The following is a 22,168-nucleotide window of genomic DNA, read 5'->3' on the forward strand; positions in this document are numbered from 1 at the left end:
CACACACACGTTGATGCTAATTGATCCCATGTCATCCTAGGGAAAAACCATCCAACATCCGTGTGAATTACATGAGTGCGCCGGGCAGTTCGATTTCTGTCTGTGCAACAATTTACCAAGGCGGGGTTTAGTTTTCCCGGTGATAAGTTATGCGCTCCTTTGAAAAAAAGATAGAATTAAACATCAATTAACCGCTCGAAACGCAACAGAAAACTTGGTCTCATTTGAAATGAACAGGATAGATTTCAGGGAGCGGTGCGTTAGTCAGCAAAGAAAAGAATTCCTGGTGCCCCGTCGCCGCGCTGTCCGCCTAGGATGTGTTAAACGCCACCTGCGTTGCGCCATTTTGAAAGTGTAATGCAGGGAGAGGCAGAGGCGAGGGGAATCTCAAAGTCGAGAGCAAAGTATAAAAAAATCTTTCTGAGGACTGCAGTTCATTTAGTTGTTTTGAAAGCAGATTCCTACACTCTATATCGACTCGAACAAGGACTTGCATGTTTTACCAAATTTCGTTGAGCGTTTGTTGGCTCATTCCTCCACACCTTCTTGGTCCGAGCCAGCCATCCGACCGGGGTCACCAGTGCTCAAAGTCCAGGGCCCGAACCCTCCCCGGAGGTCCCCCTCTCTGAGTCGCAACTATGGCAGGTAAATATGATAGCCGGCTCCACCGGGGCGTTGTTATGCATCTAATTCGGACTATGGTCAACATACATGGTGAGTCTTAACTGTGGGTCAGGTGCGGGAACTCACCAGAGGCTAGCTAGCATGCTAGGTATCTTCCCAGATATTAGTGTGTCAGTGTTTTCTATGTCGAGTTAACGAGCATTCCCAACTATTCCCATTCTCAAGTTAGCACTGTTTTTAGCCATGTTAGCGCAGGGTTTAGTGTTCACGTTGTGTGATGCTGGTGTTTTAACACCGGGAACTATGACTTTTGCAGAGGCGGGTGGTGGGAATGCCGATGTACCGTGGTGCTTTTCCCAGGTAAAAGGGGCGATAGACGACGAAGTTGCTGAAGGTGAGTCAGTGTGGTGACCTCAGACAGCCACCGACATACTCTTGTCTGTTTGTCGTTTGCACGAATGTTGAGCTAAATGGTCATGTTATCATCAGTCTCGAAATTATTCTGGATTGCACGATCAAAATATATTTGGGAAGACTGCATGTGCACTAATTAAAAAAATAAACAAACTAACAACAACAAAAAAGAAACACAAACAAAACCAAGGCTGCGCTCTCACCTTTCTAATAGCCTTATGAGGCTGCAGTAGGTTTGGAACAATATAGTGTTTTAAAAATCTCTGGGATTGATTTATCTCTGAAATAAATAGTATCCAAAAGATAGAGAGTAATGCTGTAATGCAGAGGCACTACTTGTATTTGTCTGTGTGAGTAAACGTTGACTGCAACGGTTCTCTTCAGTCACAAATACCACTAACTGTGTGACATTGCTGAAATATGTGTATTGTTGCAACTACCACGGTTCTTTGTTTTTAATTTGTTTACCTCAGTGCTAAAACAGTATTTCACTGAACTGACTTGAAGGATTTTTATCATTCCAGGTTTTTTTTTTATGTTAAGGACAATTATTATTTCAGTCAGCTGTCTTGAAGGACTGTTGTTATTCTAGATTGTTTCCCATCACAGATATAGTACCCAGTGAAAAAAGGCTGATGATAAGATGTGTTTGTGATCTTCAGTTATGATGGCTGTTTCTTGAAACAGTTGCACACATTTTCAAAAAAATACTGATGTAGTGAGGGGTAAAGTTCCAAGAATTGTAATGAGTTGCTGCCTTTCTCTGGGCAGCTTATTGTTAAAACACTTCAGTTCAAGTTCAGTTAGTCAGCCATCCACATTTTAAGCTTAACTAAGTCTATGACTAAGTCTCACAGTTGAACAGTTCATTTATATATATTCATATTTACATTTCGTTGTGGACTGATGGGTATGCAATGGACCACATGAGTGTTTACAGTAAGCCTTGCCTGAGGACCAGCACAAATATTAGTTTCTCTATATGTCAGTACTCTATGCACACACAAAAGGTCACATTGTCTTTTCCCAGTTGTTATGAAAATATGAATATGTACATTGATAATGAAACATGCACATTGTGAAATGGGGAACTAATTTTCATGTTTTTTCTTTTGCTCAAGGTGAGAGTCCAAAACCATGAGCTTCTGTCACTGTAAATTTGCTATATTAAGCCTAATTCATATGATGATTAATTTACAGTTTTGAGCTGATGGGAACTTCTAACAGCACGTCACTTGGTCTTTAGACCTCTGCTCACTGGTAGTATCGATGAAAATCAACAGGGTTCACAATGATTGTGTGTATACAGTATATATAAATTTAATCACTACCATGAGAGCAAGAGTGCGAAAGAGAATCTTTGACTCTAGCGGCAGCTAAATATGTATACCTTCACACCTCTATGATTCACTATTGTCAGGTGATGCGCTTAGGAGTAATATCAGTGGGTGCTATCAAGACTCAGGTCACTGGTAAAAACAAATCCCTTTGCATTATACCTTTTGAGTTGTTGTCCTGTGAGCTCCCCTGACAGTTGTCACTTTTTAAAAAACATGTCTTGCTTGGCATGTGTCAGAGTAAATTTTTATTCTGCTTTTGAAATTTTTGAGAGGGAACCACCAAAAGGGTTTAGTTAACAGTCTTCACTGGTGTTAGTTACAGTTATCCTGTGAGACCACATAAAATTACAAACTCAGTTTGGAGGCTTTCAGGGCTTTTGTTGTTAAAATGATTTAAGCCATTAATCTTGGTGTTTTTTTTTATAAACCCCCTTTTTTGCCTTTTATAATTTAGATTGAGTATTTAATATTATATAAAACTAGTCGTATTTAAAATGTTTAGATACTGTAAAAACTGCAAAGTGAGTACACTTAAGTGCGTGACTGGTTGTCCTGACTTCTACATTTTTGACTCAATGAACCATAGACTGAAGTTAGAAAAGCACAGTAGTACACTTTTCCATGTAACTCCTGCAGAAATACTTTCTTTGTTTTTGCTGAGCTTGTGTGGTGTATGTATCAGGCAAACTGACTGCTGTCAGGAGAATTAAGCTATTTGCTTATATCAAGAATAGAACAAGCTAAGAATAGTGCTAGGCAGTAGATAGGGATTGATTGTTGTATTGTAGCATTTGATTAGAATGCTTGTCTTTGACGAATGCTGCAGAAGGGTAGTCAGAGTGTGTTGTGTATATACAGTTTTATGTTGCTGCACTCTTGTTTTAACCACAGTTGACATTGTTCCCCCCATTGCCTGCCAAAAGAAGTGTAGGGAGTGTCAATCCATTTCACTGTAATGTCTGCTGGAACAGCTTTTGCAATGAAAACAGTATCAAATTTTAAACTCTGAAAGGGTACTAACTTAATTTTTATTTATTTTTTAACTATTGTTGTCAGCTGACATCATATCTACTGTTGAATTCAACCACTCTGGGGAACTACTTGCTACTGGTGACAAAGGCGGCCGGGTTGTCATCTTTCAACAGGAGCCAGAGGTAAGTTTGCTGTCTTTTGTGATGGAAAGGGATTTCTGGATAATTCGGGGCTAAAAAAAAAACCTACAACACCTTTTATTTTTACACCTTATTTGCTTTTGGATTTTCAGGAAGTACCAAAACAAAAATACAGGTTTGAAAGTATAAAACATCCTTTTCAATGGTCAGACAATAGTGTGGATAGGTTTACTTATGGTGAGAATGTCATCAAAAATGAAAATGAAGGGAGGGGGAGATCTTTGCCAACAAAAAGAAGGCAGTAGTAATCACTTAAAAGACACCAAAACACAAGAAAACTGCAAAGAAAGAATTGGTAATATTACCATTGTACTATTACCATTATAGCACTATACTATAGTAATCACAACCTGTTGCTACTGTGTGAGCCTTGTAGTGCAAGTTTAAAAACAATTGAACTGATCAGCGTTCTGTTTTTTTTTTTTTGTTTTTTGTTTTTTTTAAAGAGTAAGAATCAGCCGCAGTGCCGTGGAGAATATAACGTTTACAGCACCTTCCAGAGTCATGAGCCTGAGTTCGACTATCTGAAAAGCCTTGAGATTGAGGAGAAAATCAACAAGATTCGATGGTTGCCCCAAAAGAATGCTGCACAGTTCCTTATATCTACAAATGGTTGGTTAACTTTTGTATTACAGTGTAAAGATACACTGCAATAAGACTTGATGCCTTGCAGTGTTTATAAATGTTTTTTGTATCTCTTTTTGTTTTTGTTTTTGTGTCTTAAAATTGCTGAGATTTTGCTGTTTTTAAGCTGTTAAGCCATCACAATTCATCTCTTTTCCTTGATCTCTTCTACCACCCCTTTGTAGATAAAACCATAAAGCTGTGGAAGATTAGTGAGCGTGATAAAAGACCTGAGGGCTACAACTTGAAGGAAGAAGATGGTCGATACAGAGATCTAAATACAGTTACAACACTGCGGGTTTGTATAAATTGAGTGCAAACATATGAAAAGTATGTTTACTAGAGATTTTTAAACAAACCTAGAGAGTGTGACAATCCTTTGACAGACAGGGGTCAAAGTGAATTTAGTTTATAAACCTTATTGAAACAAAAACATGCAAAACAATCATAATTGCACATAAATTCACAAAAAGTGGCAGTGTGATTATAGGGAATCCGCTAAACTCACCTGCATTCGGCCCTTATTGACAATACTCAGTGTTGTACTCAATGGCTTTTATTGACGTTTATACATTTGGAAAATTTCAGCCAAGAAGGTCAGACAGAAATAAGCTATTGAATAATTTCCATTTTTAGTCCACCCTGCGTACCCTGCATTGACAGGAAGTTGTCATGGTGTTGCTTTTTGTCTCCATATTGACCCATGAGCAGAACAGGCTGAATGAATAATATTTAACAATGTGTCAATTCTTTCAACATAACAATTTACGAATTCTGTGTTTGACTCTAAAAGCTTTACATTGTAAATGTAGTTTTTATTCCTAGTGACCACTACTACTACTACTAATACTATTACTGTCCAACGACTTCACCTTAAACTTTGTCAAAAAAAAAAAAAAAGATGTTTGATCAATTGGATACTTTTGCATAAAAAAATCACCTCTATGAATCGCTAAACAGCTGAATAATTTTCTCTGTGTATCTGTGTTTTAAATAATTAGATAGTAAAAAAAAAAAGTACAATATTATTATTTATATAGCAATGTGAAACTAAAGCAGTCTCTCTCCATAGGTACCGGTATTCAGGCCAATGGATTTGATGGTGGAGGCAAGTCCTAGAAGAGTTTTTGCAAATGCCCACACCTACCACATCAACTCCATCTCTGTCAACAGTGATTACGAGACCTACTTGTCTGCAGATGACCTCCGCATCAACCTATGGCATTTGGAAATCACAGATCGCAGCTTTAGTATCTTTTCAGCCCTCATTTATCATAACAAAAGATGTTTCAGATTTTTCTGCTGTCAAATGCTATGAAATATGCTGTCTTGCTTTTTCTTACCAAATAGAATTGGAGTTTGTAACAGTATCTGTTCTTTGTTTTGTATTTAATAGAAAATTGCTCGAGTAAAAAACGAACTTTATCCCTCACCAAATCTAGAGCTCAATACAATTACATTGTTGATAATTGTAGTCTTCAAAGTAGCTGATATATATTTCCTGCAACATCATTTCCATACTATAGTTGCAAAGCATTGAATGAAGCACTCTGGGCTCACACTAAAAAAAGGATTCTGAGTAGATGATTACACAATGGAATTCCCTCCAAGATTTGAGCCTGAGAGACCTAACAATGCTCATCGTTTACTGAGAAATTGGCCTGGCAGGGCGTTTTTTTTTTGTTACACTTTGCAATCAAGTTATTGTAATTTAATCAAATTATTTTCTTAGCCCTACGGAATTCACATTTTAAGTTTAGGACATGAACTTTTTCCCTGAACTTAATTTCTTCAGACATTGTTGATATAAAGCCAGCAAACATGGAGGAGCTGACAGAAGTAATCACAGCAGCAGAGTTTCATCCCAACCAGTGTAACACTTTTGTGTACAGCAGCAGTAAAGGAACCATCCGCATGTGTGATATGCGGGCATCGGCGCTGTGTGACAAACACGCGAAAAGTAAGCAGGTTTTACTGACGTAGGGTATAGCTAATTTTCTTCTGCTTCATGTTGGCTCATGAAACTACTTAATTGAAGTTGTGTGTCATGTTAATTTGTCATAGAACCTTAGAAAGGTATTCATGGGATGACAGGATGGTTTTTCTTCAAGTTTTCAAGGACAAACCCATAAAACCTTCCTTTTTATGCTATGAAATTACATTAGCTTCCTAACTAATGTGGTTATTTGGGGAATTATCTTTATTTTAATTAACCGCTCTGGAATACTCTTTAGTGGCTTAATTGTAATTTGATATTCATTCAATATTTCAGCCAACATTGTCAAATATAGGACTGTTTCAACAAAGATTTATTGTGGTACTTTGCAGCTAAATTAATCCTTTCTTTTCCTAGTGTTTGAAGAGCCGGAGGATCCAAACAATCGGTCTTTTTTCTCTGAAATCATCTCATCCATCTCTGATGTGAAGTTTAGCCACAGCGGACGCTACATGATGACCCGTGACTACCTGTCCATCAAAATTTGGGATCTCAACATGGAGACTCGTCCCGTAGAGACCTACCAGGTCTGTAAATCTTGCCCTTCTTTTATTCACCCTCTTATGTATTCAGGAATACCAATTTAAAAATGGATGTTTCTTTTCTTAAATAATTCTTGATTTTGACTACAGCAATTCTACATTTGATTATTTTTTGTATTTATTCTTTTTACAGGTGCATGAATATCTCAGAAGTAAATTGTGTTCACTGTATGAGAATGATTGCATCTTCGACAAGTTTGAGTGTTGCTGGAGTGGGAATGACAGGTAGGTACACTTCGGTATACAAGTTTTCAATCAGTAAAACTACTGTTATGATTTCAAATGGGATTCAGCAGTAAGTCATTGAACATAAGCTCTTCTGTTGATGTATTGCTTAACATTTTACAAACAGGTGTAAATGTTTTTTTCTCCTAATTTTGTTTAAAAAAAACTGTTACATTTGCTAGTAAGAATTTCTTCTTTAAAATTAAATCCAAACTCAGGTAGCATTTCCACAACTCGATTATAGTATGATGCTGATTAACCAGAAACCACTAAAATGCTATAAAAACATAATGTAAAAAATGTTTATCCCAATCATTTTGTTCAGGCTGACCCTGATAAATGACGCCACTAGACTGTGTTACGCACATCTTATCAATTAGGGTGGTTATCTTCTCAATGCAGAGCATAAGGTTGAATGGCTTTCAGTTTCAGTATTCTGTTGCTGGTCTTTTAGGTGTTAGTGACCAATTATGTTCATACTTTCATACAAAGAATCATCCAGATTCATAGGCCAGTGTTACTCAAACCTTTTGCCTCACCGTTTTCACCTGCAGTGTTGTGATGACTGGTTCCTACAACAACTTCTTCCGGATGTTTGATAGAGGCTATCGGCAGGACGTAACCCTTGAAGCATCACGGGAGAACAGCAAGCCACGGTCGGTCCTTAAACCACGAAAAGTAAGCTCAGGTGGCAAGCGCAAAAAGGATGAGATCAGTGTAGACAGTCTGGACTTTAACAAGAAGATCCTCCACACTGCCTGGCACCCTCTGGACAACATCATTGCTGTGGCCACTACCAATAATCTGTATATATTCCAGGACAAACTGAACTAGCACCTGATGAACCACTTGGTTTTTCAGTTTCTGCCTGATCCTTGCTGCTCTGATACGCAATCAAAACACATCAATCCTGCTAAATCTTCAGGTCTGGACTCCGTTATTTTTTAGTACCGAATGCAACAAACATAACTAACGGATCCCAGCAGGCCATTACAAGCACATTTTTCATCTCAAACTCACATCACCATGTAGAGCTTGTCGAGCTCAGTTGAGACCAGGGGTGCCCCCACTTCTACTTGCAAACTACTTTTAGAATAACTAAGTCAGAATGATCTACCTATTTAAATATGCTAAATATACTGTGTGCGTGCACATTACATCAAGTACATGTGCATGCGTGCACAGTATATTCAGTGTGTGCGCGGTATATTCAGTACATGTGCGTGTGTGCGCGGTGTATTCAGTACATGCGTGCACACGCGCACACACGCATATGTACCGAGTATATTTACAATAAACTATATGTTGACATACCTCTTATTAGTGTATGAACCCTTAAGACACAGTACAAATCAATACATTAATGGTCACTACTGTGCACTGAATCTTGTCAACCAGGGTTGCATAGTCCAGACAGTAGCTGCTGTTAGCCAACCTCTAACAGGCTTCCAATTGATCACCAGTAATGCTGGAAAAGTATTTGGACCTAATAATATGCATATAGGAAATTACTGACTAAGTAAGTAGAACTGGATGATGCCGTTAAGGAGGTAACACATTTCTTCACGTTGAAGTACTTTTCGTCTTTGACACTCAAAACTGTCCACTAGCCCTGGACTTCACGCCAGTGTCTGCCTGTAGTGTCAAAACCTCATTTTCTACAGTAGACAGGCTCAGGTTGGGTACATCAGGATTTGCAGATTTTGATACGACTGAAATTTAACCTCAATATCTTCAACAAATGTATGGCACATAAATGGTGCTGTTTACTCAAGTATAAGTCTTAGAATCGTTTGATAATTTTAATCTCCTCTGTGAAGATGTGCACACAACTTGTATTGTGTCTACAGTTCAGACACAGGGTTTTAGAAGTTCAACAAATCATGGCCACACAGCTTTGATGTTCGATGTTGCGTTTTTCAATTGAAAGCATTGACTGCTGATGACACAGGCCAGGTTTTTGTCCTTTTCCTCAACATGGCGGTCAGATCGGTTAAAAATGCCAAGTCAAGCAGCCACTGATAGTTATAAAGTTGCTTTAATTTTGCATGTTTGAGAAGGAGAAATCCTATTCCGCTGGGAGGTAGGTAGAGGAAGTAGTGCAGTCGTCTTTGGAATCGAACGTTCCTGGTTTCTGGCTCCTCCTAGTGTGTCGAAGTGTTGAGGAAGACACTGAACCCCTAACTGCTCCCCTTGCGCTGGTCGACGGCAGCCTAGTGATCATGATTCATACATAATGGGATAATCGCCGAGAACAAATTTACCCATGGCGATTAATAGAGGATAAATTATAATTAAGATTTATTTACATTATCTCTTGGAAGAGTTCTTGAAACTTCTGTTGAAATTTCCCCTTATTACGCCATCCTATGTCTGTGTGGATCATGAGGTAAGCCTCCTCCAGGTATGCGCAGAACTGTGTCCTTTGAAGAGATACTGCTCGAATAGAATAGGTGATTTTTTTTTTTTTTCCACATCCATTATCTCGTTAATGTTTTACATTATTGAACATAATTTTTATTCCTGTATTATGAATTGGTTATTAAGGAAGTTGGGTAAGCTGTCTCTTAACCAATTTTCACTTTGATGACAATTCAGTGGGAGCTGCGCCTGCTAGCTTCACCATCCTGCGGCATTTTTTCTTTCAGGGGGGTATTAACAGCTCCTCTTTTGGACTCATATCTGGACTGTATTGTTTCTATATGTAGTCCTGCGTAATTACAGTGAGAAACACTTGCAGTCCACAATGTCCTTCCTAATCATCGCCGAGTACTTCATAGCACCAGGTAACTGTACTTCACAGTTACACTTGTTGAACTTTGATTAAACATAATTTATTTTTTCTTTGGGGTATTTTTAATCCGAAAGCAACAAGTCTCTTGCGTCAACATAGACTTCATTTATTATCTCCATCTTGAATGGACTTTTTGTGCTTGACCCTAGGCACAGCATGAGTCAAAAATGACCTACAGTAGTTTATGCAGTTATTTCCTGCAGTCATCCAGGTTATTTCCTGGCTGAAGAGTTCCATGTTTTATCTTTTGAAATCAATTTAGCTTGATTAAATATTCCAAAATTCTTAAAAGTATCTGTTTTTGATTACCACATATGATTATTTTAATTGGTCTTTAATACTAAAAAAAAAAATTAAACGAGTCAAAAGTAATCAATTTATTCATGAATAATGTGAAATTAAATTACTTGATACTAGGATATTTTGTTTTAAGAATTTGCTTTTGTCCAAACACTTGCCGGTAGTCAAGACCGTCTGTCTTGTAACATACAATTTTCATGATATGACTCTACATGCCATAACAATAGTTATGATGAAACAACTGAGGCAATTGAGGTGGCTTACAGGTTTAGGTCAAGGGGTTGAACAAAAATAACAATTTGCAACTTTTTAAAATTTTTTTTATATACAACGTCTCCTTTTTTGAGTGGATCAAAAGTAATTGGACAAATTCCCATTACCATTAATGTTAATTTTAATACTATGCTGAGAATCCTATGATGCAGTGACTGCCTGAAGTCTGAAACCCATGGACTTCACCTAACACTAGGTTTGCTTCCCTTTGTGTAGCTTTGCCAGGCCTCTACTGCAGCTGTTTGTGGTGTTTTGGGGGTCTTTCTGCTTTTCTATTTGTCTTAAGCAAGTGAAACACATGCTAGATTGGGTTGAGATCTGGTAATTGACTTGGCTATTACAGAATTTTTGATTAACTTGCCTTAGAAAAATGTTTGAGTTACTTTCACAGTATGATTCAGGTCATTGTCCATCTGTACTGTTTAGCTCCGTCCAATCAACTTTGGTACATTTGACTGATTCTGAGCAGAAAGTATCACGCTATACACTTCAGAATTCATCTAGCTTCATCTGTCCTCTATCACATCACCATAAACCCGAGTGACCCAGTACCACGGGAAGCCATGCATGCCCAATGGGCAATCCCATGTAATCACACTGCCATGTTTCACAGAAGATGTGGTGTTTTTGCGACTAACCAGTAGATTGCACCTTGTGGTGAATCGTCCATTTTTTCTCTTGTCTTTTCTTCATAAATGTTGATTTGGCCACTCCTAAGGATTTCCCTTAAGGATGGTCTATTAACTTCCATTAAAAGCTCCTTTGACTGCAGGTCGTGGCTTCACAGCAACAACCTCAGGAATGCCAGCCCCACTCCTGGAATTAACTCCTGACATTTTACCTGCTTAATTAATAAGTGATTAATGAGGGAATAGTCCATGCAGCCTAGGAAATACCTTTTGTGTCAGTTCACTCTTCGCTCAGCTACACCCCAATTATTCAAGCTCCGAATCAGGATGATGATCCAAAACTAGTAAACTGCGGAATAACATTGACTTCAATTTATTACAAAGTGTAGGAAAAAATAAGAACTGGGTCACAAGCAACCCATGATGAAAATTTTAACAAGTGACTCACCCAGGAGGATGCTTCAGTGACTGCTTTTCCTTTTGAGTATAGGTTTCAGAAAAAATTACTACTGTCTAATCAACTGTGCTTTCCCTTCCTCAACTTTCATCCCACTTGTTTTTTGGAAGTTAGGTAATAGGGTTTATGAACAGCTTGAAAGTGCCTCTGCACATTTTAAGTCTTTGAAATAGTAATGATAAATTGGTCAATCAGAGAAACACAATTTGAATTTGACATGGGGAGAAAAGTCCTCCCAACCCACATTGTAGTGGTAAGTTTTTGGGTTCTTCCTTGGTGCATCTCCCCCACTCATTTCACATTCCCTTTTAAGTAGATCTAAAATGCAAGACCAACTAGGTCTCTTAGCTTGATAAAGTTTGCAGTAGGTTGTGCCTGATGACCCTATGTGCCTGATGACCTGTGTGTTAGAAGAGATTTGACTGGCTGCCTTGTACGCCAGTCATACGACAAATGCCATAGGGATGATGGACTTCTAAAATGTGAAAATAATGTAGTAGCATCTACCTACTCTACTTTTGTGATGAACCGTTTTTTTGCCATCGACAGTGGAAACCCCTGGTCTAGACTGAAAAATACAATCCGAGTATTCTTCCTGTAGGAGCATTTGTTCATCCAGCTACAACTCTATGACCTCCCCAAACCATAAGGAAAATGTATTAAAACACAAGTCAGTTTTGTTTCATAAATATTCTGTGCCATCATGAAATCATTCATTTGTTTTAAAGCTAGCGACTTTTCATAAGTCTTTGTAGCTTCGGAAGTGTAATAGTTTTCATAGGATATTGTGTTCATATTAGTAGAGCTTTCTTTCACATCATTTTTACCCTGGATGAATCACCGCTAACACTGCATGAATTTGCTCCAAGTATGTAAAATTGGCAATTTCTTGACCACTCCTCCCTCATGTCAGTTTATACAGTAGTAAAGCCATTGTTATGTTTGAGCATCGGTAAGCTCAATCTGTACAAAAGTGTATAATGCAAACTCTTATGCTGTAAATTGATATTTAAGTGCTTGAGGACAGCCAGAGGGTTACATTCAATTAATAACAGACTTTTTTTTTTCTTTTTTTTTTATTGCTATGAACATTTAGTCCACCTTGTCTTAGTCAATGATTGTGAGCAACACAGTTGTTAGGAGGAAGAATTATTTACATCATTGTATTGATTTTTCATAAAAAGCTTTTTTTTCTGAAGTAAACTTCTCTAGTTAAAAAAAAACAAACACATTTTCGTTTAGGTTAAAACGCACCATGTTCTTAACCAGTCCCTGCTCTGCTGCATTTCCACACCTTGTTTAAATGTTCACAAATATTTTGTAAATAGAAATGACTGCAGGAACAGGAAAAGTCCCCTGTTGGCCTTGAAACATATCACAATAATGGCTTGCGCACACATTGATTGGTTGTTGTGCTAACGGGAAATGGGGGGGGTGATCATCCCAGAGTAACCAATACTTTGTAAATCATAGGCTTGTATAGTTGTCCTGCAGATAAGGTGGCCCTGGTCAGTCTAGACATCTTGCAAACTTTGGGCCGATTTAAAAAAAGCTCAGGACAAAGACTTGTTAAAGGGCGAGATGTGGCCCAATTCTTTTTGTGAATTGGGGTCCTGTGGCATTAAAGTTGAATGCTGCACGCAACTTCCCCACAAAGTCTGTTTTTGCCAATTGATTGCTTTACCCACTGGATATATTTTTTTAGTAAAGTTTTTTTAATAATGTTTTGTACTGTACCTCTAAAAGAGAAAAATGATAATAGTGGATTTATTTTTGTATGAAATAGGTAATGGAAATACAGTCTAATCACTAGTTTTCTTCATTCTATCTCAGATCGATTGTAGATGGAAGGCTACCTGGCCTGGTAACCTTTTTTTGTCTTTTGACTTCGAGACGCGTTTATTCTGGCAGGTATTTCTTTGAAACCTTGACCTTGTGTAGCATTAAGGAAAAGAATGATTTCTATGGATGAGGACGATTGGAAATTTTATAAGTTAAAAGGAAATCCAAAAATCTCTACAGTTAAACAAACCGGTTTTCTGTTTTTCTGTAACTGAATGTAAGAGTTTAACCGCAGAGGGATGTATGTGCAGCCTGACGCTATTTCGGTTGGACTTTACTGTGCTGGGCATCTATGGAATTGCATTACTGCCACTTTAAAGCTTAGTCCTCCCTCAGTACTCAGTTCTTTCATAATCCGCTCTGAAAAGTGCTTATCTTTTAAAAAAAAATAGTTTTAATTTCTCTTTACTATATTTTTCAACTGTCTCCCTGCCTTTTGTCGATTGTGGTCTATCATTTACACAGTTTTTCTTGCATGTTTAAAGAATGCCATACAATTTCTGCCTCAGTTAAACAACATTCTTTGAATTATCCTTTGCTGCTGCTACTTGTGTCCTTTTATCTGAATTATGATATTCCCTTTGATTTTGATAATCTCATGTCATTATTACTCGCCTCTTCAATGTTTTTTTTTTTTTTGTTGCAATTTTTCCTTTGTTTTATACAATCCCACAATATGATGGAGGCCCTAAGAGTCATTTTTCTCCCTTTTTTTGACTCCTACTTAACCTTCATAGTTCACATCCTGATCTCCCATGGATTTGCCATCTTAATGCTTCTTAAATACCAACACATAATCCCCACATTAACGCACCCTGTTTAGTTTGGGTTTTATTGCCAGTCACAAATAAATCAAATGGTCACACTTATAAACAGTATCACTTGTCGGACAAGTTAATTTCATCAGTAAAGCTGTCTAAGCTCTGTGTTTGTATGAAAAGGTTTCATAGCTGTCGTAATCACTGACTAGATCTGCTGCCCAGCCGTGTTCAAGCTCAACAGCTGGCAACAGTGCTGCATTAATGTTTTTCTAATATTCTCCCACAACTCTTTAACAGGTTTCCAGCACTGAATTTTCCTGATATCTTCTAGATGTATATTTTGTAATATGGCTTACAAGATCTTAACCAAAGGGACACAAGTTACTTTATGCTAGCAGTTCTGAAAAGACAATGCTTTTTTTTTTTGTTTGTATTTTTGTCCAAATTCTGTTTCAAAGTCACGGTTCAAAGTTTTTTTTTTTTTTGTGTTTTGTTTTGCTCTCATCATTTTCTACTGTCTTGTTCAGCAGCTCTTTTGCCAGATGGGGTTCTAAATCCAGCAACTGTTGTGTTTTTGCAACTTGTTTAAACACTAGGCTCTCAGACTTAAACTAGATCTAGTAACATCAAATAAATAAGCAATCACATGCATGGTCCATCTCTTGCTTCTGCTTGACATTTGGAAGGAGCTCAGCATGTGCTCACAGAGGTTGACACCACCCATGTTGTACTCTCTAATGACCTTGGGTCATCTGAACTGGACCTGGACTTCGTCTTTATTCAACCGTCCGATGCGGACATGATCCTTTATCATATGCAATAGAAGCTATCAGCATTGGCTTATAGTCGTACCATTCTGTGATCACCAACATGGGACTACTACTGACTACTGTCACTTCTACTCATTCCTTGTCTCTTCAGTTGTTTGTCATCAGGCAACCGATACAGCTTTGGGACTTTAATATGGTTCCAGTCCAGATCCCTGGACAGCAAGACATTCATGGGGTTAATATATGTAACGTATTGGTTATTTTTATTTCCTGTGGGAACACAATCAACCATACCCAGGACTGCTGCTGCCCCAATTTGGATCCTTATACCTGCAATTGTATCCTTCAAAGTCAAGCATCAGACCCTGTGGAAAAGCAAGTAAAAATACTTTCAAGCCTGAAGGGTTGGCTTGCCTTGACCAAATTACCTGATCGGACAGAGGCCTCGTAAAGGGATCGTTTGTACATTTGGTGCAGACTTATCCTGGTTTCAGAAGGCTAAGGCAGCCTTGCCTTACTCTGTTCAAAAGTCACCTGACTCTTAAAGGATGCATTTCTTCTTCGTTTCCTCTGTTATATCCAAGTCAGTGATAATCTTCAGGGAGTTTCTCAAGTTGAAGAACCTGTTCTTTGACATTTTCTGGCTTATTATTGACAGTTTTGTTTCGGTCATCCAAAACGTTTTGATTTTGGGAAAGACTATTTAGGCCTTATGAATTTGCCTTGTCAAAAAAGCTCCAAATTTCTTCACAGGCGGCGTAAAGGGAGACGCCTTTTAACTGCAGCTCTCCCTGATTTGCAAATGCTGCCATGTCTTCAAAAACGTAGTCATCGATGTTTTGTTAAAAGTACTGAATGGGACTCTAGTCAAATTGGCCATCAGAAAACCTGGGTAGATCAGGGTTGAATGCATGTCGAGCTTAAAAAACACTATCACTGTGAGTTAATGAATAGATTATCTTACCATTCTTTATCTTTTGATTTGTCATTCGTGGTGGTCTTGGCCCACAGAGGACAGCAATTTTCCTGTTCATCTGTGTCAGCTCACCTGATGAGCCTCCTACCTCCTCTTTCTTAACTCAGGAGCATCCTCATCCTTAAAATTTTCCTCATCTGATCAGAGGTGAATTTCCTTCAATTATGCACCACAAAATTCTTTCAGCTCTGCCTCCCACCTTAGTGTAAAAAAGACTTTGAATAAAACTGTTATAAACAGACATGTATTTGTTACATTAATTACTTAATTACTTAATAAAGTAGATACATTAATCACATTTATTACCTCTCAAGGAAATATGTTTTGTGCCAAATATTTAAGGTAAAACCATGAACTAGCAAGCAAGTCAGCTTGTTAGCTATTCCTGTTAATACTCCTTGTGTCCTTTTCAGTTGATATTTATGAAGACTTATCAGTCTTCCCAATACAAAGTTCAACCGTAACTCCAATTTATAATTCCTGTCGTGCTCAATAAACAAAATAAATGATTACTATAGGTAAAACAATATCACAATATTTTACTTACCGCTTCTCTTTTCCTTGCATGTGCATTTTGCTGTTTTTGTCTCCGCATGAATACAGTGTTTCTCTCATCCCACACAAATGCATGAGATATCTTTGGAAAGGGCAGTCTATCAAGCATATCAGGCCTTATTGGGGTTGCTCAAATTATTTCAAAGATATACACCTAAATACAAGTACATCATTGAATCATCTGGATCTCAGAAGGCCACTATAACAGCTAGACCATGAAATGAAGAAACCTTACTTTAATCACTGAAGAACTTTAATACAAACATGCTTTAAGCACTCGTTTTATCCAAGATAAAAAGTGAGATGATAAGGTTAAAGCTTGGAATTCATTTTTTCTTATTTATTTTGACTTCCTGCTTTAATTTCAGCCTGACTTCACGCTCAGAAACCTAAAATATAAATTCTAAAAAAAATTGTAAATTACATGCTTGTGGCAGTAATCAAACATGTTGAAGCCCACATCAGTAAATCATAATATATCAAGGATAAATATTCCCAAATCGTCCTCTGTAACTAAGTCCAAAGAAAAAAAATGAGCCATTTGCCTTTTTTGTTAGTTTATTTAACTGATTTTATCAGATGTTGAATATATTTAGGTTTTTTTAGAGTTCTGTATTTAATATTTTGTGCCATGTCTTTGCTGAGAATATTATGTTCACTCGCCGTGAAAGCTTAGGCCCTTGTCGGCCTAATTGGGGAAGAGCATTTCTGATTGACATGTAAAAACTGTTGAATCACTTTCACTAAAGTAACTCTTGTCAGTTGACAAGGTAGAGACACTTATTGGATTTATTGTATGAAATATTTTCTCCTCTGATGCAGGAGAAGTGTTGTTATTGACATGTTTACTTAAAACAGGAGTCTGTAATGCACTAGCTTTGTTCTTCTATTGAAGCCATTAATGGCTTCTTCCATTAATGAAACTTCTTCTTAAGAAGCCAGGTTGCTTATTTGATTTTTTTTTTTTTTTTTTTCTGAAAATGCTGTTTTAATGGTAAACGAGTGTTTTGAATCAGGGTATGAAAGCTATTGCTCCACTGTTATTAAATGTCACAGTTTCGATCACGGGGATGTCAACATCTCCATCATGTGGCAATGTTGAGCTATTATTAAGTGTCACTTCCTCAGGGCTTTGGGTAATGTCCAGTTATAAGAAACTTTTCACCATCTTTATTTGGTGTGTTTTTAACTATTTGTTTGTTTGCAAGGATGTGTGATGGTCATTCAAGCAGTCATGTTAAATCTGTAACCATATTCCAGACATTGCAGGAGTCACTTGCTTACAGTGATGTCAGCATGGTCCTGTGTTTGATCCAATTGAAACATTGTTTCATACTTTTCATCTAGCCTTCTACCTAGCTGTTGGGAAAATGTGAGATTTTATTTTTTCAGATAGCTATGTAAATATTTTATTGTACCAGAATTGGAAAGAGGTTATTTTTATTTTTGGAAAACATCACCTCTCTAACACACGGCAGAGACTCAGTAGTGTCAGGCTAACAGAAGAAGTCATCAATTGACCTTATCACAAATACTTTAAACTGATATGGCTATTACTTCTTATTATATCCATAGATACTGTACAAGGCAATGGAGCAAACAAATACAATCAAAAGAGCCTTATTGCCTTTCTTACCGCATTGAGTCGAAATAAAATTTCCTAGTATCTCTCTTGCTCGGATTTTCAGGAGATTACTCAGGGGGAATTTACTGCTGCTGGTTTTAAAACCTTTTACCTTCAAAAAAAAAAAAAAGAAAAGCAGCTCTCTGTGCTTAACATGCCTTACCTTCTGGTCCAACATGTTTTTTTAATTTCTATGTGATTTCTGAGCCTTGCCTCAACTAAAAAACTGCCAACTCTATATAACTGTCTTCATTAGAGTTGTGAGGTTTTCCTGCTTGTAGCGGCATGATATGACTAATGTATCACAGAAGTAAAAAACAATGCACTTTTATTTTTGTGAATTGTATGTGTGAGCCAGTTTTTTTTTCCCCCCTCTCCCACCAAGTTCCTTTTAAGGGGCTCTTGATGGATGGAGGAGCTTGGTCAATTGCAGGAGAACTATACTGTTTCTATGTATAATTTTGACTCATTCAGAAGAAGCTAAAGTACAACTTAGATGAAAAGTAACACATAATTTCAAACCTACATTTGAATAAAATGATAAAACCTGTGTTTGTCAAGTCAAAATAATCTGGCTGCATTCATTTCCTTTCACCTATTGGGTGGGCATGTCCAAGAACATTTGGCTCATACAGAGCAAATATGGTTCTACCAGCTTCTGGCTAGATAGCAAATTTCCATCTGCAAGACAAGATAAGATAAACTTTATTGAACAACAGCAACAACATCAAGGATTCGAATGAACAGACTGAAGAAAAAAAAAGACGGTAAGGGTGAAATACGACAACCAAAACTAAACGACAAAATAGAGTGACAATAGCAATGACAAGAATAAAATAAACTAAAATAGGCAGGATTAGGTTGTGGTAGCACAGATGCACCTTTGGCTAGACTGCTGTTATTCAGTCTGATGGCCGTGGGCACAAAGGAGCGTCTAACCGTTGGCTAGAATAGCTGCCCATCAGCCACATCTCGTCGTGTGGGGAGTGGGAAGGATCGTCCAGGATAGCTCAGTGTGTCCTTCATCCTCCCCACTGCCACCAATTGAAGATGGTCCAGGTTCAGTCCTAGCACCGAGCGTGCTGTCCTCACTAGCTTGTTGAGCCTGTTTCCCTCACCAGTCCTGGCACCAACCCACCAGCACACTGTAGGGAATAAGAGCATGCTGGCTACCATAGACTGGTAGAGGATCTTGAGGAGCCCTCTACAAATGCCAAACGACCTCAGTCTCCTTAGGAAGAACATCCTGCTTTGACCCATCCTGTAGAGTGCCTCAGAGTTGTGTGACCAGCCCACCTTCTTGTTAATGTAGGCCCAAGATACTTGTAGGAGTCCACTATCTCCACCTCCTTACCCTGGATGGTGATTGGTACCTTTCTCCTTCGATTCTTCTGGAAGTTCACAACCACCCCCTTGGTCTTGGAGACGCGAATAGGAGGGGGTTCTGGTTGCTCCACTTAACAAAGCTCGCCATCAGAACTCTACTCCTCCGTGCTGTCATCGTTGATGCTTCCAATGATGGAAAAGTCATTGGAGAACTTCTGGAGGGGGCAGGAACCAGAGTTGTACCGGAAGTTGGAGGTGAAGAGGAATGGAGAGAGGACGGTACCTTTGGACACTCCTGTGCTGCACGCCACGGCCTCGGAAACACAGCCATCCACCTGTGGTCCCAAGGAGACAAAATGGAAAGGAATAAAACTTTTCATTATACACATACCGAGTAGTGCAAGCACAGTATTGCCATCCCTATTTGTCAATACCAAACATCAGAAGATTCTGTATAATGAAAACGCAAACATCTGGATTGTGGTCTAGCAAATAGCTGCATCCACATGCCATATGTTGTCCCAAGTGCCTAACAAGTTCACTGCATGTAGAAGTTCAAACTGCAGACCAAAACAATATCCCTATCCCAAAAACATATCCCTCTGTTGCAATTTTGCCATTTATGTAAATAATGGTGTCATCTGCATACATTTGAATGTTTACACTGTCACAAACTAAAGGTAAGTCACTGAAACTGTACATATTTTAAAAACCTACTTTTGCATAGTCTTAACATTGATTTGGCCTCTTATATGAACACAGTGCGTTCGATCTGTGTATTCATGGACAGTTTGTACTGGGCTAGTTTTGTGAAGAAGGGTTCATGATTCATGATGTCAAATGCAATGCATAAGTCTAGGAAAATACCTCCAACTTATTCCCTTCTGTCTCAAGGCAATTCTAAGTTGAGGTAGCAGCAGGTTGTTTCTGTAGAGTGGTGTTTCCTGAAATCAAATTGAGTCGAATGCAAGACGGCCTCAGAGTCCGGATCTGTTACTAATTATTCAGCAAACACTTTTTCAATTGTTTTGATAAGACAGAGAATGCTGACGGATCTGTTATTTTGTCATGTCCTGTTTGATGTCTGATTATAGCATGCTTCACAGCATCCAGAAAATGCACTGCTGAATTAATGATTTCATTATTTTTGTAAAAGGTGTAATGAGACCACCCTGATACTTTTAATAAAATCCGTGTCAAGCCCATCTTAGATTTATCTCAAATTTGTTTGTATGCTTGAGGTTTGATTGCATTTAATTGGCATCTTTTGTTATAATTTTGTGCAGTGATGTATAGTTTAGACCAAGTACAAGGACAAAAGCTTGAATAACAATCGTAGAAGTTGCAAGCTAAATGTAGATTGTGAGTTTGCAATGTACCCTTGTATTTGATTTATTTAATTTATCCTTTTGATGTTTTTCCTTACTATTTTATTATTTCCCTTTGCCTCTTCAATCATCCCCAAAAAGGCTTTTGTGGGATGTGAGGTTACTTTTCTGCATCAGAAAATGAAGGTTTAAATACTCAATATTCAGGCCAGATTTCAGACCTTTTTAAAGAGCAGAGCAATTTTTTATCAGTTAACTAAATGCCTCACAGAATCAGGGGAGACTATTACTTTTCTCTTGTATGTCTTTGCAATGTGTTTATAGTATATTTCCATATTGATTAACTGTCATCACTTTCATCAAAAAAACATTAGTTACCTCTTCACAGTTCGTACCCAGGATATTGTCTTCCCATTAAACTTGTTTCAACTCTTTTTTTTTTTTCTTACCCCAAAGACCATATAACAGACCATCATATAACGGAAATGCAATTGTACATTTCTGTTATATGATCTAATCTGTAAAAATCATATTTAGTAGTCTTTGCAAGTTGACAGTAATTCTAGTTGGTCTGTTGATATGAATAAATGGAACTTGTTAACAATATCCTTTATCCTTTCTACAGGATTCATCCATCCTGTTTGAATTGAAGTCCTCCATAGGAATTATTTTTTTAGTGCTCTATTGTTTTAATATCAGAATCAGAAATACTTCATTGAGCCCGGAGGAAATTATGTAAGATAAATACATTTAGCATATCAGTCAGGGAGTGAATAATATATCTTTAGCAAAAGGTGGCTTATAAGGCACAATAACAAGAAACTATGTCCCTGGGGTGGATGTCACCTTCACACCAACACACTCCGTTTCAGATTAGTCAATGTGCATACACTAAACGCCAGTTTTGACATAACCCATGACTGTTGCCCCTTTAGAATATATGATCATCCTGAAGATATTATAGCCAGGTATGTAAATAACACTTTGGAGCTTTCTGGGTTTTAGTTAGAATTCGGAAAACCATATGTAGTCTTGATTTGAGTTTACAAGTAGTTGTTGAAGTTACCAGGTTTTGCTATTATACTCCATAAATTCAGATGACTTCAGATCCTTTTTTGCTTCAGCTTTGTGTTATGCAATATTTTTGCCTGATCTGCATTCTGAAATAATTTTTTTGAGCTGCTATATGGTTGCACTAGTCTGTATCCTGCTTTGCATCACAGTTTTAGGGACGCTACATGCTCCACAAGAAGCAAGATTTGTTTCCAAGAGTCAAGAACAAGAGCAAAGTTATTTCTGGCCAAAAGTTTGCGGGAAACTCCAGGACCAGGAAGTTCTCACAGGCCCCAAGTACACGGAATCTAACAAACCACCATGCAGCGACAGCGGGTTGACAATGGCAGATTGAAACAGTCATATTGGTGGTAGTTTGAGGTCTTTTATGTGAGCAATGTGATACAAGTCAAGAGCTTTTCAAAAATAAAAAAAGAGTTCTAGCTGTTTCCAATGCTCTGCAGTGGTGACCAACAAAATGAGTTTACAGCAGCAACACTAAGCTCATTCGATATCCACTCATGGTAACTGATGTTTTAAAAG

At 37.9% G+C, this 22,168-nt stretch overlaps 1 protein-coding gene across 1 annotated transcript; it reads left to right on the forward strand.

The window, feature by feature from the left end:
• The first annotated feature begins 344 nt into the window (after positions 1-344).
• Positions 345-20,449, forward strand: ppp2r2aa (protein phosphatase 2, regulatory subunit B, alpha a). The gene is made up of 10 exons (XM_086174262.1): positions 345-645; positions 941-1,018; positions 3,435-3,532; positions 3,997-4,162; positions 4,360-4,472; positions 5,247-5,424; positions 5,970-6,134; positions 6,528-6,697; positions 6,846-6,937; positions 7,492-20,449. The coding sequence occupies exons 1-10, from the start codon at positions 639-641 to the stop codon at positions 7,769-7,771; spliced, it is 1,347 nt and encodes a 448-aa protein (XP_086030388.1). The 5' UTR covers positions 345-638; the 3' UTR covers positions 7,772-20,449.
• Positions 20,450-22,168: the final 1,719 nt, after the last annotated feature.

The sequence above is a fragment of the Fistularia commersonii genome, chromosome 26, assembly GCF_037954325.1.
Source record: "Fistularia commersonii isolate RoL2024-O1a breed Wild chromosome 26, RoL_Fcom_v1.0, whole genome shotgun sequence".
NCBI classification, from domain to species: domain Eukaryota; kingdom Metazoa; phylum Chordata; class Actinopteri; order Syngnathiformes; family Fistulariidae; genus Fistularia; species Fistularia commersonii.

Bases quoted from the DNA above. Each gene is read 5' to 3' on its own strand.
- ppp2r2aa (XM_086174262.1), top strand. The intron at 3,533-3,996 runs GTAAGTTTGCTG...TTTTTTTTAAAG, and splicing joins TCTTTCAACAGGAGCCAGAG to AGTAAGAATCAGCCGCAGTG. The intron at 5,425-5,969 runs GTATCTTTTCAG...TAATTTCTTCAG, and splicing joins AATCACAGATCGCAGCTTTA to ACATTGTTGATATAAAGCCA.